The 19044-nt window shown below is 36.2% G+C and overlaps 1 protein-coding gene across 2 annotated transcripts in view; it reads right to left on the bottom strand.

The window, feature by feature from the left end:
- LOC108495262 overlaps positions 1 to 19044 on the bottom strand; it is a 268389-nt gene that overhangs the window by 132275 nt on the left and 117070 nt on the right. For both annotated transcript variants that reach the window (XM_017810778.1, XM_017810779.1), the window contains exon 3: positions 13795 to 13856. In XM_017810778.1, the coding sequence (XP_017666267.1) occupies positions 13795 to 13856 (62 nt within the window). The remainder of the gene's footprint in view (positions 1 to 13794; positions 13857 to 19044) is intronic.

The following is a 19044-nucleotide window of genomic DNA, read 5'->3' as shown; positions in this document are numbered from 1 at the left end:
TCATTAAATTCAAGTTACATGGCCTTGTTCTGTTCACTTCAGAATTTGGAAAAGATCCTTTGTCTTGATTCAGATGAGAAACCTCCTCTCGCTCCAATATTAGGAAGTATAGGCCCCTCCAGAGGTCCATTTTCTATTCCCTGGGGAAATGTGAATGGTGAAATGAGAACTCCAAGACCACTGCTGCTAATGTGCAAGGGGGAGCCACATCAGTGCCATGCAAACTGGTCTGAGACTTTGAAAGTGAAATCCCCCATGGCTTTAGGTGACACCCTGTCTGTGAAGGTGATGACCTTCTCATAGACTTGATAACTGGTCGTCCCAAACCACAAGCTTTCTGGACAATATGTACTTTACAGGCTTTTTTTTCTTTCTTATCCTGCCAGATTTCCTTGGTTTTATAGTTACTGCTGGAAAAAAACAGGATCAGAGAGATGTCACAGCTTTTAGAGCTTCTCGTCATCCCATTTGAGGTGATGGCCAACATTATTTGGCTAATTTCAAGTCCTACAACCATGTCCATAACTACTGTCTCTATCATCAAATCACTTTCCCTTGGAAGTAGAATGGAGAAGGTCCCCTGTGGCTTATGCTGCTCCTTTGACTGATACAGAGACAGCCTACAGAAAATCCTGGAATCCTCTGGATATTATGGGTTACCTGAAGAAACCACTGTTTTAGTCGGGGAGAGGATGGTTGGCAGAAACCTGAAATACTAGTCTGGCCTTCACATTTTCTTCACCCTCCTACTGTTCAACTTCAGCTCCCTTGACAAAAGCAGGATCATCCATGCTTATGTCACTCCTGACAGATGTTTGCCTGTTAAAAAGCTCGTAATGATGGTGACTTCATGAATATCCATGTAGACTATGTCAGTGACTTTTCATACGAACTATTAGAAAGATCTTCTTTCTTTCAAATCACAAAACTTTCTTGCTAACTGAAGTCTATAATTTTTTTTATCCTTGGTCTTTTCAGTGACAAGCAGCAAGAAAAAAATGTTTCACAACTTGCTATATATAATCCATTATATTGTTTTTATCACAATAGCATGTTATCATTCAGTTTGCAATCCAGCACACACAACACCTCATCTTCTGAAAATAAATTGGTCTAACTTAAAAAAAAAAATATTGAAATCCATGCTACACAGATGCCTGTCTTACATCCTGGATCCTGCCATGGTGTCCGATGAAAAGTTGAATTCTATAATTTAACATACGAGGAAAATGATGATTGAGTGTGCTGAACACACTTTTTTTCTGAGATTAATAAGGAGACTGTGATGAATGAGAATAACTTTTTCCAGAGACATGATTTCTGTGCCAAAAGAAGGACACCAAATGCAATAACAATATAGGGTTACTATTTATAGGCATTAGCAGCAATTCTGGTTCTTGTAGGATGAGTATGGCAGTGCCACAAGCCAGCATGGTGCCATCAGTTTTGAATAGTTGAAAACACGATGAATAATTCTTTTTCTCTTGGCTTACCACAGAACTTTCAGCAATCAGAGATGATTTAACCTGAATCATATACAGTAGTATAACAGTAAATTATGAATGATGATTGAACTTCAGAAAAATACAATAGTTAATTTTAAAGCCACATATAACAGACTAGCGGGGAAGTTCACGTATTTCTTCCAAGTTATTACTTACATTCAAGACATAATATCTATTTGAATACATGATGTTTCAGCTTTAAAGTTCAATATGATAGATGGTCCAACCTGTTGCTACTTAAGTCACTCTGATGGGCTAATTACTCTTTATGTAAAAACTGTATCTCATTTCCAGACTTGGCACGTCAGCATCCTTCCATTACATCCTGTTATGCCTTTTGTCTGCTGGGTTAAAGAGCTGCCTACTATCAGAAATCTCTTCAGAAGGCAACTATTAAAACCAGATGTGCTGAAGCAGTGAGCCTTAATCAGGACCTGAACACTCCACGGCCTTTTTGTAACCACACCTCGTGTCAAAGCTACCAATATTTTATATGTGCGTGTGTAGAGTCGCGAGAAGAGTAAAACTACACTCAGAAGTTTTATTGTGCTTGCTCCCAAAGAAGTGCAAAACAAGAGTACCACATACATACTTTAGAAACTCTGAATTATGTTTTACAGTTTCTTCTCTAACTCCATATCTGAACAGCCCTGTCCAAATCAGATTCAAAATTCTCAGCAGAAAAGTTGAGGTAACAAGTGCTACTTGCAGAGGGAAGAACACACTTGCCAATAATTTCTCACAGTATGTAGCAAGTGTAGAGCTTTTGTTTGTGTAAAGCATTACACTAAATGGCAATAAAAATTATAAATTGTAAACCACATTGCAATATCTCCTCTATTTGAACTGTGAACCTTCCCTATGGAAAAATTTAACAATCTATTAATATTTCATACCTTTCTGAATAGTATGGAGAGGATGTTAAGAAACTACACAAAAGAATAATATATGGAGATTTTCAGGCATGAAATACTGACTTGCTAAAAGCAAACAACATCTTATCTTAGTAATTATTATATTTTCAGATATACTTGTTTTTCTCCCTTGTATCTCTAGGTGTTGGATCCTGGAAGTGCCTCAAAGATCCAATACACTTTTTGCGTTAAAAAACCAAATCTTCTTCACTCAGTTTCTAAAACAGTGGGATTTTCTACATCATTCTTCCCCAGTCAAATTGATACTACAGCATATATGATAACAAAGAGTTACAAAAGCATAAGATGATGTAATAAAATTAGTGATCTAATTCACACTGGATGTAAATTAGCATAGTTTCTCAGAAGGTAATGGAGGTAGTCAAGTTTACTCTCTTAAACAACTTAAACATCATAGATCATTATGGTTTAAATGGACTGCAGCTTAAATGAATAAATGTTTTGGTAGAATACAGACAGTTGCTTCAGAAATTAAATTTTGGCTTATATTCAAATTATATTTGGCAATATTAATAGATGTTACAAAGCCTAACTTGTATAACAAAACCCAGTAGCCTGCTCTGTCATCAGCAGCCTTACAGGAACACCTCAGCAGATAAGCAAACTAATCTAGAAGTTCTATGGCCATGACAGAGTCAAGATCTAATGTTAGTAAATCCAGCTCCAACAAGAAGCAGGCACAACTTAGTCAAGGGTCAACAATCCACCAAGAATATTTAACTTATTTGTTTTTCCTCAGCATTTGTTTTTCCACTGTCTGTCTATTATAGGACTATACATTGCTATATAGGCAAATATGAACCTCACTACTTATGACTTACACGTTTGGGTTTTTATTTTTATAAAAAGTCATACAACAGATACAAAAACTATTGTTACAAAAACACATTCTCAAACACTCTGCAGTTAGGTAGGTTTTTCTCCTGAGCTTTCTCTGAAACAAAAAGCTCTCAAATTTTCCTTCTCTTCATCAGATTTTGCCACATTCATTTCACATGCCACTTCCACTCCCATTTTTTAGTCCTTTCCCTTTTATCTGCCACCCCCACTACAGATGGACCCTTGCATCCCTCCCTACATTTTTCCTGCAGCAAGTCTGCAATCAACACCTAATTTTTACCATGTGTTTTTCTGCCAGGTAAGTGATATAAGTAATCCATTTTCCAACAGATAAATCACATTTCTAAGACACAGATTTCTAAGCCAGGTTGCACTTGAAGAAAACAGGTCACTTGGCATACTAACTTCTCCAAGGTAACACGCTCTAACAGTTCCTTAAAACTGTAAATAAAATGATAGCCCTAAAAGATCTTGGGTCTATTATCTGGGTCTTTGTCTATTACTGCTTTCTCATAGCTTGCTGGTGAAGATGGTCAACCAAAGCAAAACTTCTGTCATGATCTATTAATAGAGAATAAGGATTAATGAAGGATTATGTCATAATGAGTCTGCCTGCAGAGTTGCTTCAGTTCTTGTCCTTTACTGCCAAAATACAGTTCTCATTTCCAACAAACAAAGTCTATCTGAGAGAAAGCACAGAGCCCCTTTAGAGCTGGAAAGTCCTGTGCATAATAATGAATGACTAACTCTTCTTTTGCCAAAGCGCTTCGGCACTTTCAATGTCATAGGTCAAAGCAGTGATTCAGAGGGGCCTGATTCTTATCTAAGCTTCTGCAACAAAATTAGAATGTGCTGTATCCTTATTAAAGAAATGTTTGTTCCACCATCAGTGAAATGAAAAGAAAGCAGTTCAACACGGTTTTGCAAACCACAGCAATAAACCACTGGAGTTAAATGTTTTATTACAAATAATTAACCATTCTTTATGCTAAAGATCCAGCACTTGTAAAGATGAAATTAATAGTATACTCCATAATCTATTTGGATTTGCATGTATTTGAGGAAGTGTTTTATCCAATGGATTGACACTAGTAGCCTTCATATTGAAAATGTTAAAAAACCCAAGTAATTTACACTTACATAGAAACTACTTCAACTCCAGCAACGTAAGCAACAAAAGCAAATGGGATTTTCCCAAAAGAAATTACTTAAATATTTCTTCATATTTATACAAAAAGCTCCCCACCTCTTCTCAATAGATAATGCATAAACAGAATTTATATACATAATAAAGTTGTTTATAACTATGGACAGCTATTGCAATAATATACAGAGCGATTGCAGTAATTATCTATGTGATTAATAAGTAATTTTTTGTATGAAAGTTTTAGCTGCTAAACTTTTAATGCTTGAATTTAACTATGCTGAACAAAATCTGTGAATGCAAGCCACCTTTTAAAAACACTTAAAGCAATATGCTAGGCTTTTTTTTAATATACAATTGTGATTTAAATAATTAATTAGAAATCAGGTAATGCTAAGTAAAAATTGGTCTTTTACAGTAGAAAGACCAAATTAAAATTTAATTTGTGCTTGTTAGAATAGTTACAGCAAAACAACAACAAAAAGTAAATGAAGATATACCTGATCTAAGTTAAATTTCAAAACTAATGTAACCAGAGAGTATATTAGGATTGAAAAGCAGAATACTAATCTCTAAAATTAGAAAATTGATCAACTGGGATATGCATCAGAGAGATTCATCAAAGCCTTGCAACAGCCTATCTCCGTTTACTGTTTAGATACAGCTAATCTACATCATTAAATTGACCATTCAGCAACTGAAAATCTGCCATGTAGGTCCCGACTTTTCATAGAGGCTTTTAAATATGTATTCGGTAACTACAAAGTACTGAATATATTTTCAGTCTTTTTATACTAAGATTTACAACTAATGACCTTAAGCAATGTCATGCATGTAAAACAAAATTATGAGACCACCCTGGTTTGAGCAGAATTAAGGTATAGAATCATACTTCATTCTCATTCAAATTTGGTAGGATAGAACAAAAAAAAAATCCATAGTAATATAGCTAAACCTATTTCATAGTTTTACTTTGTAAAACATGCCTCTTCACTTGTATTTTGCTATTACAGGCTCAATATAAGTAGACAATTATCTAAGCTTAATGCCAAGAATGATAATGCATTGAGCACATGCAAAATCCTTGTGCAACATCAACTACAGCCCGCAGGGATAAAACATTTATCAGTTGCTCCTTGGAGCACTAGTGGCTTGAAAATTTGGTTGCCCACGCCGACATTTAGTGAAATCATAGGTTTAGCTTCATTCAGAGCCCAACACAGCCAAGCCTGATACCAGGATGACTCTGCTGGCAATCTGCCTCCCTGTACCCACATGCACCGCGGGCTACTTTCTGTCCCACTACTTTCCATGAAAGAAGTCCTTTTACTTAACTGCAGTGGTTGGCACAGTGCCCCTTTCATGGCCCAAACTAACCGTCATCTTGGATGTAACAAATTAGTACATTCTCAGAATAATAATAAGTACGGACATGAAAACACTATTGTTTTTACTTGGAAATGAAGTAACTACATTTTAGCTGGGTGACTTTTTCAGTTCAGCACCACAGGCAAAAATAAATCTTATAAAAAGAATGGACAATTACAGGAGAGATGAGACACGGGCTTTTTGCTGTGGGTTCAGAAGTAAAAGAGCTGCTTCTCATGCTGCCTGAAGAATATACTGCAAAATAAAATTTTGGATTACAACTTGTTCCTTTGAAAAAGAATTGCTGGAGGGTTTTGCTACTTGATCTACAACTGATATTTTTTTGCCTGTAAATTACAGAAATGCTCAAGTAAGCTCTATTAACATTACAATGAAATATTTTACAAAATACATTGAAAACATTAAACATAGAGTAATGGAAGTACTGGACTCCAGCTAAGCATGGAAGTATGATTGTGTATTTTCCAAAAGTGAAACAGAAACCTAGGTAATGTGAAATTTATCTTTAACTACAAATAAATATTTCTAAAGCATTGCACACCTGCCATTTTATCTGGGTACTGTGATTATAATAAAAATGCATTTTTTCCTCAAGCTCTGCTCATTTCATTGCACATCAGATCTTATAAGAACAGTATCACAGAACACATTTTATAATGTAATTTTAAACTGCTGATAAAAGTAAATTCACATCATTGTTCTCAGCACAGACGTCCTAGGCCAAGTTTTCTGAAAAGTACAGATAATTAAAACTTTCCTGTATCACGGCCCAATACAGTAACAGCTTTCTTGCCAAACTATGATATGAAACATTAATAGGGATTTGAATAACAAGTGCATCCCTTACTGTGTAACCCCTTAGCAGCAGATAAGACTAAATTAGTGTGAAGTGCTGACAAGTATGAGAGATTAAAACAAATATTTCTTGTAAATATGTTAAATATATTTCCATTTCTGCCACTTTCAGTCTGTGAAGAAAAAAATCCAATATATATCACACATATTTAAAAATACTGAGTTTGAGACAGCTTCAATAATTCAAGGTATTTTATGTAAAAAATGTTACAATTTTACTAAACTTTCTGGTTCAAATGAGTCCAAGAATATCTCATTATAAATGGAGACAGTCCTGAAAAAGCAATCAAGCATGACTAAAAAGATCACTCTTTTACACAAAAAAATAGCCTTCTTATTTTACCCTTTGTTGGAAAGACATTTGGCCAGCCACAGGGGAAATACATAATCTACTTTTATATTCAAATAATATATTTCAAAATTCTATGCATACAAGGACCTTAAAACAATTCTGGGTGGAATATATAAGACATGGGTTTATGTGATCCTAATAACTGAATTGCTGACATGGGCTGACAATTACTTGGGGGGCTTTATTTGTTTGTTTCTGGTTCTCTGAAGCATGTGTACGAGTATTTTTGCCTATTAGTTATTTCTAATGTGACTTTGAAGGAAAATACCAATGGAGAGACATTGAGATAAAACATGTAGTGAGATCCTGGCTAGAAAAATAGAAGTATTACGTATAAGAGGTGTGCACATTTTCACGGGGACGATAATTATTACAGCTTCCTTAATTCTGAAGCTTAGTTCTGATCAAGGCAACATTCCACCACAAATGGCGCACACGAAAAGTACATCTTTTTGTCTAAAATATACAGACCTAATTGTTAGTGCATCCTTGTATTTTTTACATTCTTATAACATATTCAAATAAAGAGTACTGATGGTGACTTGCTTTCAGAATCTGAAGGACTAATGAAACAACATCTTAATTTTTAAGGACACTAATGTGTCAGTGCTTCTGGAGGAAAATTGCTTTTCAAGGCAATACTGCCAGGGTAAGAGTCAGGGAGGAGAGATGCAATTGATGTTTTCACTTTAAACAAGACAACTGTTATTCAGTTTCTCAATACCCAAGATTATGAAGATCAGAGTACTATACACCCCAGAAGAGGAAAAGCTTACAGCAATTATAGTTCCCTTCTAAGTACTGTAGGACTCACTGTTGGTTTACAACAAATAAGCAGTCTACACACATCTCTTCTGCTTCATAACTGTGTGAGGTTCCTGCTCCTAAAACTCACAAATATAAAATGAATCAGGGAATTAAATTATTAACATCACCATTTCAGCCCTGAATTTTATCACTCATGAAGAGTTAAAGTTTTCTCATATTAGCTGGGTATTTTCCCCACTTGTGCCTTTGCCGGGAAACAGCAATGTTACAATATCAGGGCAAAGGACCAAGGAGCAAAATGTCAGTGTGACTTGCACGTTCAAGCTTCCTCTGGGCCCTTTCAGCTTATACAGCAGAGCAGGATGAATATTTGTGCTAACTACACATTTCAGTACAAAGAGTTCAATTCAGAGAGGGAAAAAAAAATCTCATCCCATTTATGGAGGCTGTGCACTTTACAAAGTACAATTATAAATGGTTTATTCATTCATGGGGGAGAGTCTACAACTGTTGTGCAAGCAACCTGCCCCTCGCAGGGTTTGATGAGCCTGATCCAAAGGCTGGTGAGGGCAAGGAAGAAACTTGCATCAACTTCAGCTCTTGGGCTCCAGCCTCCTTCACAAATGTTTCATATTTAAAAACCAAGATCTGTGGCCAAGTTGGTGATGTAGAGTTGTACAGAAAAACTGCTACTGAGGTTTAAACACGTGAGGAAAAGATGGATGTGAGAGCATTGTCTGGATTTACAGGCCAGAATGAAGCTGGTTGAAAATGGTTCTTGGACATTTTGCAATTAGGCAGTATTTTTAAAATAGCACCTACTGGCTCATGAAGACAACTGTGTATGGATAATACTTACATATATCTACAGTTTATTCTTTCTCTACTCTTGTGTCTGACAAGCACTAAAAATTTCTCACACACACTCCTAAACAATCAAACTAATATAACTGAGCTTCCACGGCAGTTAATAGCACAAGCAGCTAATTAATTATGTACTTATGTGTGCAACCAGCTATTCATGGAAATTATACAAGCAGTTGAGCACATACTTGGTGCACACAAATACTTAATTGCCCAACGTGCTAAAAGTCTTACCAAAGTAAAAAATGTCATATCTAACTATTGCTTTGACTTTATAGACCCTCAGGACCCCTGGATTTGATTACACTTCTCACACGTGAATGACATGCCTATAAACCATATTCATGACAACCTTTTACATTGTTCCAGATACACAATATTGATGAAACAAGTTTTTATAAAAATCTAGAAAAACTGATTTTTATTATAACTAAAGAAAACTATTCTGAAATTTGTGTCTTAAGCACTATTTGAAGACTAAAGATGCATAAAACGCAAAGAAAGATGCGAGGGAAAAGAAAATGAAAATGCTTTTCTCCTATTACATAACACTGTTCCTCTTTCTCCTTTCCACTATTTCCCTCACACATTAGAAGTGGAATAAAAAGGTGCTGCATGAAACCATGCACAACTTTTCTCCAATTATGCCATGAACTTCCTAAAGGGTGAAAGGGAACAGCCACTTGTTGTGCCCCCTCCTGGCTGCAACCCAAACCAAGGGTACCAACATCACCTGCCTGCTCTTTATTGAGCATCACTGTTTGAATGATGGTAACCAAAATATTTTCAAGCCAAATATAAGGATCTTCAAGGTTTCAAAAGAAATGTATTACAATAAGGATAACTTGATTTTTTTGTTGAAAGGCCTACAAAAGTTCAAAAATTTAAGAGGATGCTGTTTTCTTTTAAATTGTATTATTAGTTATTAGTTAGATTCAATGCCAGATATATTGTTAAGAATGTCCCAACTCTGCCTCCTACATACAAAGAAAAGAAAAAAAAGGTTCCATTATTATTAACAAACCCAGGGTTTGGAAGTAGGATCTAAGGTGGACTTCTAAGTGTCCCTAGGTGGTAGTATAATTCTAGTAAAATATGTAATTTGAGGGTAATGGCTTAAGGCCAGCTAGAATTATGTTGTACTTTTTTGTAGTGATTGTAGGTTTGCTATTTGAGATATCATAGCTGCACATGAATGTCAACTTTACATGCATAGCCTGTGTTTCAGTCTTTATCATTTGAATAGATTAAATAAATCTAAATCAGAGACCAGAATATTTCATGACTATTTGGGGCATAAATATATTATCTCTTATCATATAGATAACAAGAACTTGAAACTTCAGCAGAAAGTCAGAAACAAGGTAAGTATTCCCCTAGTACTGAGAAGTGAATACCCAATATCCAGAATTTGAGACAGAAGGAAGCTGCAAGATTCAAGAAAAGAAAAGAAGAGAGTGTAAAATAGAATCACAAGAGTCTCTGAAAAGAAGAGTCATGGACAGCTTGATATGAAACTTTGGAATTGATATCTTATTTTTTTGCTGAGATCCACAAAAAAAGACCTAGTTCAACTTGTGTTATCCAAAAACCGGAGTTCAACCCAGTGTGTTTGATCCAAATAACTTAATTTGCAACTCTAATTTTATTCTAAGATTTATGCTTGTAATAAAGTATTGATTTAAAGGTAGAGCAATCTTACTAACTTTGCTTTTAGCAATAAATTATATGTGCAGAACTTCAAATTTGATATCAGATGTAATTGCTATAACACCTGAGCACTCTGTCTGCAGGGGTAGTATTAGAAAATGTTTAATTTTGAACCTCCATGATGACCAAAATTTGTCTTCCCATCACCTCAAGAAGTACCAGGGAAACAAGTACTAGCCCTCCACCAAAAGTAGGAGAAAAACTCCACAATCTTTCCACACAAAAGGAGAGCCTGTCTCAGTTCTATCTACTCCAAAGCCCATCCAAAACTACATCCTTATAAATAAAGTATCAGAAAAGATTCTTGTAACAAAATTTAAAATTGGTGGATTAATATATCCATTTTTAAAATACAGTTTCTGTAATGTTATACTTGGCATATTGAAGGACAGCTACTATATCTCACAGGTCTTGATCATCCATGATTACCAGGAGCCAGATAGAAACAGGAACCAGATATACAAATTAGTTGATCAAGACCCAGTTTTTTCTACAGCATGACAAGAAATAAGGCTGAAGAGGATACAGTTACTTTGCTTCAGGGTAAGGCATTTTAAGTTTCATAAAAAAATTATAATTCTTTTGTTTTATGACAAAACAATTTATTTTGCCAACTTGAACTGAAAAACTTGTCCTTCACACAGTGACCTCATGTCTCAACATCTTTCCATATTTTCAGGTTACTTTAGACAAGGAACAGCAATGAACACATCCTTTTGACAGAAACCCTACCACACCTACTCAGACTCACGGACACAAACTCATTGATTTGTCCCCACTCAGCACTCTGTATTACAGACAGGGCTCTACCTTTGGTGGCAGACTGAGGTAAGGTTCATCTCTGGCCTCAGCATCCCAGGTGCTAGAGTTGAACCTATTAACCTTCAGCCTGGTATTGGGATACCTCAGCAGGTGAGAAGCTCTGGTCTGCTCAGCAGCAGAGGGAGATCAGCCACCCAATTGAGACCTTTAATCCAAGAAGCCACCTGAGAGTTTGGCTCCCTGGATGTACCTGCAGACCACAGCTGAGCATGGCAAGGAGACCCCACAAACCCAGCATGTGAGAGAGTCAAACACCCAGATGGGACCTGTCACATGACTGACGTGTGAACTCCCATGTACTGAGCCAGGCAAACGTTCAGATATTTCATGCAAAACTGAGATCTGAGAACTTTATTTCTATTCTGTGATTAAAATATGCATCAGGCAGCTAAGAGAGATATTAGAGATAACTTCTCAAAAAATAATTGAATAATAATGAAACTAAATGATGAGGTTAAAGAAAATGAAATGCATGAAGTATGGAAAGGCACACTTCACATATACAGACTTAGCACCATTGCCATTGATACAAAACTGTGTTTGTATTTCTATAGCAGCTTTATCTGGGCAATTCTTGACTAATCTGTTATCAGTGTTTTTCTTTCTTATTATTATAATATTTCTTTTATTATAAGTAATGTTGGACAGAACTGAAATAAAGATGACACACACAGCACTAACTTGTGTCTTTACAGGCAGGTCCTTGCCCCCATGCCCAGTTCCTGCATACTCAGGGACTTTGATTAACAAATTACTTTCCCCAGTAAATTCTTCCTTCTGCTGCCTTGAAGGCACTCCTGAATGCTGAGTGCTCCTCCCCTGCCACCTGACAGCCCTTGAGCGAGCTGCTGGCTTTCAGTTCTGTAGTGGTGATCTTTGCTCTCCCCTCCTGTAATCTTTGATATCTCCTACTCCTTAAAGCAGGGCCTGTAGCTCAAAAAGGAAATTGTTGCCCTCCATCCCTCCAACAGGACTCAGCTCACCCCATTCTCTGAAGGCATATAAAAAAAATTACAAGGAGAAGCAAAACTGTCACCTTCATACTTCATCCAAGAGAAAAAGTAATCTACTAAAAAAACATTTAAAGCTACTAAATGTTAAAAATTTGCATTTTTTCAACATATTTGGTATTTCCATCCTAAGAAAATTTCATTTTTTTAAAAACTTCCCAAACATTATGGCTACATTTCATTCTGAAAAAGCATTAAATATCCAAGATGACATACAACTTTTGTTACAACCATTAAGTGAAAAATAACTCATTTGCTCTGCTCACCAATTGAGGTATGAAAAAAAAATAAATTGTAAGAAACACATAAAAAATACACAAGTACTATTTTTCCCTCAGTCTATTAATTGAGGATGCAATTCTAAATAAAAAATCACACACCTATTGGAAAGCCACCCCCCAAATATTTCATCTGGCATTAAAAAGAAATTAAAACCAATAGAGCTTATGGGGGTAGGAAATAACCTTTGTAGAATAAGACTTAATTTTAGAAAAGAAGTTTCAGAAAGAGCAAATATCAGCACTTTCTTTTCATTTAACTGCTAACAGAACAGCTATGGAAACTGAGGCCTGGATTCATGGATTTACCAAACTGTGTTCGTCACAGGCATTTCTGGACAGAGCTGTGTGATCCCTGTCTGCAATTCCCATTGCTGGCAATGTCTGACAGCAGTTCAGTTCCTTCCCCTGCTGGTACCCCACAGTCCAGAGCAGCCTTGTGATGACTCATTATCCACACTCCCAACAAAAAACCCACCAAGCACAACCCAAACATTGCTGTTTAATTCAGTACTTGATCAAATCTCACATTTGTAGCAGCAAAACATCAGAAGGAAGACCACAACCTTTTCCTCTAGTTACTTTTGTATATGAAATAGTACAAAGGGGGTAAATATTACGCCATTGCCACCAACTTTATGTCCTATTAATTCTCCTCTCAAATTTCAGGTCACTCTCCAGCCTCAAGCATTGCATAGGGTTAAAGAAGGTCTAAGCATCTGCTTATCATCTTGCATGTACCTTAAAGTAAAACGATTCTGCAATCAGATTTGCCTTTTTTATTTTATAGTAGGTTATTTGGACATTATCAGCATTCTGCCTAATTTGTAAATATAAAGTCAAAATGCCCACAAAAATAGTGTCTGCTCATATGTTCTGAGGTGATGTTTGATGTGTTTCCACTCCAGAGCAGAAAAGAATTGATTTTCAAAAACCTCTGACCTGCTGAGTGGTCAGTGAGACTTCACACCAACACAGACATATTTGTAAAAACATATTTACAAGGAAAAATGCTTTTTGTTGTCATTATTCTGAAGTTCTCATAAGAAAAATCTGTGGACACATACTGTAAACACGTGTCATTAGCTTTTGCTCAAGGACAGTACTGAAAAAAAATAACATTTTTTTTAGGGTAAACAATCACAGACACAGAGTATCTTAACTGTCTGCTCCTCCACTAGGTGGATATGGAGCCACATTTCCAATAGAAAACCCTAAGAAAATGTCAACAGCACTTTTCTGGCTTTGTAATTGCAGTAATATTGCAATAAATTGACTTGGAGTGTGAATATTTTTCTTTAAGAACAACCAAACTCACTCACTTTGTGTTGCCTGTGCTGACTCATCCAGCTGACTTGGCATATTCTCCATACCAGCCACAAACCTTTTTAAAAATAAACAAAACAAAAATTAATGGGTGATCTTCTAGCCAGTGACTGGTTACATACACTGCCTTCTAGCAATAATATCTTGTACTTGTTTCATGGCTTTCATAGAAAGATCTCAAAGCAACAGATTACAATTACACCTCATCCTTCCTAAGAAGCAGAGAAATTGGAGCAGCAGATGCTCTGCAACCTTGAGGAAAAAAAATAAATCTATTTGCAGGTTACTTACAGAAAGCAGGGATAAAAACAAGGTTTGACCCTCTCTTTCTTTTTCTAACAGTATAGCTACAGAGGCTTCTGATGAAGGAATGTTCACATTTCTCACAAATTTAGGATTTCTTCAGATATTAGTGTTAGTTGGGAAAATCTTATTTCTTAACCCTTACATTATGGATAATTAATTCCTCTTTTCCTCCTCCCTAATTTTCCATCAGCACCACCCATTTAGTAACAGATAATTCTGTGCCTTTCTTCTTTTGACTACCATTGCTGCAATGCTGAAGAGAATGAGTGAGGGGAGGAGTGAAGTAGAGTCAGGAATGAAAAGGGAGGGTTTGCATGGGGGGAGAAAGAGATGAAGAACAAGCAGAGGTCAAAGCAAAGAAGAATGAAAACAGGGAAAGAAAAGAATAAGAAAGCAAGAAAAACAGAGAAGAACCTTACAAACTTCTGGGAGACTTGGAAATGTTCTGGAGAGGTGCCTCCTATGTCCCTTAATCTTTCTGTGTACATCACACCACATATCCTTCACACCACCTACCCCCAGCAGGCTAAAGGAGCTTCAGGATGGGAGTGTTTTGCTTCTAGGATTTTAATAAAAAACACCATACAGGATCTAGCACAGCTGAGCTTCAGTCACAATTTTAGACCTCTGGGTACAGTAAAGTACAAACATGTAATATTTATATTCCTATGTCATTACAAACATTTAATGAAAATTCCAGTAGTACATCCTGAGTGCTCTGGGTGAGAGAGGAACAGTGATAGTTGTAAGAGAGGAGTGGCCAAGAGCTCTGGTCATATTCAACTCTTCCACGGAGCTTTTCAATCCCAGATACACCCTGGGCCACTTTTCTCTGGTAGAAGTTTCTAGGGGCACTCTCCAAAGATTACAATTTTTTTTAAAGATCAAATGAGATAAAGGCCCAAGCATTCTCTTACCCAAGGAAAAAACTATCTTGCTGATAATAAGCTACTAAGAAATTAGAAGAAGACAAGAGATGGATTTGTGCTTAGAGAAAACATGAGGACTAAAGGATTTCTTTTTTATTCTTGGGTTTGCCACTCCCTGACTGAAGCATTAAGGAAAATATTATGAATGTCAAGCAATTTTCTGTCTTATTTATGCAAATTGACAAAAATCCCATCCAGTCAACAGCTCTACAGTTTATTCTAATTAAAAATCTAATCTTTAGTGCCTGATTTGTTGGTCATCTTGTGAAGCTGAACATCTTTGAATATCAGGCAATGAATATCCCTTATCAGGCTTGCAAGATCAATGGATATTAAAAAGCCCCTTTGTTATTCCGCTCTGATAGAAGTGGAGATAACACTAGATGGTATGAATCAAGGATTCTATGTTCATGAAATAACATGTGGTACTGATGCCTTCATTCCTGACAGCTTGAGCTATGTGTGTCTTTGCTCTGATCCAGTGCAGCCATTCTTCTGCTGGCTTTATCCTTTAGAGATTTGTCTAAAAAAAATCCCTCCGGACAGAGACTATTTCTATAACACTGGATTGATCATTCCCTTCTGGTTTTAAAGTGGCATACAGAAACAGGGGTTTTGGAACTCTTCCTCAAAGAGGTTCGAAAAGGTGTGTTAGTGACATACATTTTTATTTTGTACATGCTCTGTACCAGTCTCATTGTAAAAGGCTGCCATACATGTTGAATGCTATTTAGGATAGAACTTGGCATGTTAAAAATCAAAGGCTCAAGCCTCTGGAGAACAGAGCTAGGCTCCCAGGAGGAGATGCTCATAGATTGCACCTTCTGAGGATCAGTGGAAGCAGTGTGAAACTCAAACTGATCAGTAACTCCTATGAGCATATGATTCTGTTTTTAAAAGGAAATTTAAAAGCCCTCACATTTTAGATGGACCACATCCCTTCCAACCCCAGTCATTCTGTGATTCTGTTCAAGGGTCAGAATGTAATGTTTTGGGTAACCTGTATGTTCAGCAGACACATATAGATTAAAATGTTTATGTAACTGAAGAGGTAAGGTGATCCTACCATTCCTCTCCAGTTTTCCATAATGCTCTATCCAGCTTCAGCCTCAAGTTCTGACTTAACAAGTTCTGTTGTAGCTGTTAAGTTTTGTATTGTTCAATGTAGGGTATTTCTTGCCAGTAAAAAAAGTATATCCCTGAACTAGCAAGGAAACTTATACCCTGTGGCACGATCTTGGGCCTTTTTGTCTTTTGATCCCTGAATAGTCCAAACTTTTGTTTCAACATCTTTACGAAATAGCTGTTTTCGCTGCTCAGGAACCAGCAGCAAGTAGACAATCTCCTCACTCTCTGCGACCAGGAGGAATAAATACAGGTTTAAAATTCCTGGTCAGTCTGCATTGCTTCAGCTCAGGAGATACCATTGTCTGGACAGCTCCCTGTTCACAGAACTCAGCACACAAATAATTAGGTCTTTTGAATATCAGACCTGAGCTTCTAATGTATCATTCAAAGTACATTATAAACCAAATAACAAACCCACAAAATAAATATAATGAAGCTAAAGGAATGCCTAACCACTTTCTTTTTTTGTACCAAAATGCTTCTGAGTCCAAATCTATGCTTGAACAATCAAAAGACTTACTTTTAAAAGCAAGTCAACAAATAGCTTTCTTTTACTGTTTCAGATACAAAGTTATCTGTAAATTAATAAATAAAATCACAGCACTTAAAAAATAGAAGTCATAGGGGTTTTTTTCCTTGGGAAAGGGGAATTAAACTATTAAAGGACACCTTGTTAAGTAATTATATAGCAACATCACTGTGCAATTAAATAGCCATCAGTCCCTGCAGCTGAGAAATTTCAGGTAATTATTCAAAGATAATTTAATAGGAGAATTACTGTATTCAAGAAAGCATTAGCTAGTAATCTACCTCAATTAAAGCAGCCAATTAATTTCAGCACCTTGATAATAGTTGCCTTTTGCAAAACTATCCTCCCCTACACACACACACAAATCCTAAATTTCAAAATAATGATACAAAAAGTGAATTTAGTGCATTTTAGCTTCCATAGATAACAATTCCCTCCTAGAGAATTTAGGATGCTTTTATACATTATGCTATCAGTGTATGTTACTCTTACTGGTTTAGCGTTCTGCTCTAGTTTTACTGTGAACACATGCATAAGATGAGTTAGAACAATGAAGGGTACAGAGGAAATTAGTATAAAAGGAATAAATATTTGTCTGTTCATACCAAAACAGAACACAAAAAGCTGCATAATAACTGAAAATTCATCTCATTGTGATGAAACGTCTTCAGGGAATTATGGGACTCTCGCAGTGCATTGCTTGGTTGTGTTACTGTACATACACTGGAGACAGAAGTCATTAATCACACACAGATGCAAACAGCATTCATGGTAACAGATTTTGTGCAGAAACAAAAACCTGCATGTGCCACACAGTACACTTAGTTACACAGCAAAATATTTTTTCAAGGTCAGTACACACCAACAGTTCTTTGATACAATGCTCAATATCAACAACTTTTACATCCTGCACACTTGTGAGTTTGGATTCCTTGAACAGAGGCATCAGCAAAAGTAGTGGACACAAGGAGGACACACAGATGTTTTTCAGAAAGACACAAATGGCAATTTGGCGTCCACCACTTATTCAGAGTCAGTGGCTGCTGAGGTCACAGACTCCTCACACTTTTTTAAAAATCAAAATCAAGAAATAGTTCCTTTTAAAAAATACCCTGTCATGCAGATGTTCACTGATTTAATTATAATTTTCTGCTTCAACCAGAGCTGTATTATGTATTCTTTAATTTCCTATTTTATTTGTCTTTAAATAGAAAATAAATTATGGTTGTAAATAAAAGAGCATCTATGTGATTCAGATTTTCACATATTCCTCATACATCCCCAGGGGTTCTCTTCCCTTCTCCTTAAACCATGGCAGTGTGTTGATGGCAAACTGGGTAAGTGTCCTTTTAAGCCTTGATAATATGCATAAACAAACACAAACCCCAATCCTGGCAAGCCTGAATTCTGATTCATTTAAGAAAAATACACAGTGTACAGATGTTCAGTGAATTTAGCCACTATCACAGAAGAAAACAAAATCTAGATGTAAAACCCTCCAAACTTTGCATCTGGAATGATCTGAATATCTTGGAGCTATTCATCACTAACAGAAATGTGTGACAAACATGTACAGTAAAGCTCTTGTTGAAATCAGTCCACATGGTCCTTTGAGCTGTTACTTTTTAAATAGCTGAGAGTCACATAAAATCTTGGGTGACTTGGTCCCCTGCCCCAGGTGTTTGTTTTGTTCCAGTGCTTATTTAAACATTTTTTCAATGCTTCCCTTACTGACTCATCAGTGGTAGTAAATAAGTTCCCATTTAATTCAAGAGTACTCAGTATTGCCTGATCCCTTGGCACTGTCCTGGAATTTAGAGAGATATTTAATATGTCCTTGCCCATTGTTCAACTATTTTTAGCCCATCTAAAATCCTAATATTTTTCTATGAAATTATCATTGCAAAAAAATAAAATTAACTGAGCTAAACTTCAAATGCTACCAAAATTTCTTCAAACTCATGACAGATGTGAACATGTTTAATATATCCCTAAACTTCTGCTTGTAACAATCAGACTTCAGCTTTTTGCTATCTCAGAGTATCTTTTCTGCTTCAGGCAACAGAGAAAGAAAAAAAAAAAACCAAACCCACCACCAAAACCCAAACCACAAAGAGATCCAATATATATATATCTGTATCTCAAAATCTGTGTATCATTCTCCACACCAATATTCAACAAGGTACTTCAGAACATATCTGTCTTAAATCACATTGATTAAAACGGGATTAATCACGTATCTAATGCCAGACTCATCCTTAAGTATCTTGCCTTATAAGAAAACAAAGATAGGTATTTCACTGACCAGTGGTTTTCTCACCTCCTCATCTAGTGATAGATAGAAGAGCCTGTAT

This window comes from Lepidothrix coronata, unplaced genomic scaffold (genome assembly GCF_001604755.1).
Source record: "Lepidothrix coronata isolate B3197 unplaced genomic scaffold, Lepidothrix_coronata-1.0 Scaffold29, whole genome shotgun sequence".
Taxonomy (NCBI): domain Eukaryota; kingdom Metazoa; phylum Chordata; class Aves; order Passeriformes; family Pipridae; genus Lepidothrix; species Lepidothrix coronata.
Note: the sequence above shows the minus strand (reverse complement) of the source record. Positions and strands in the feature narration are given on the sequence as shown.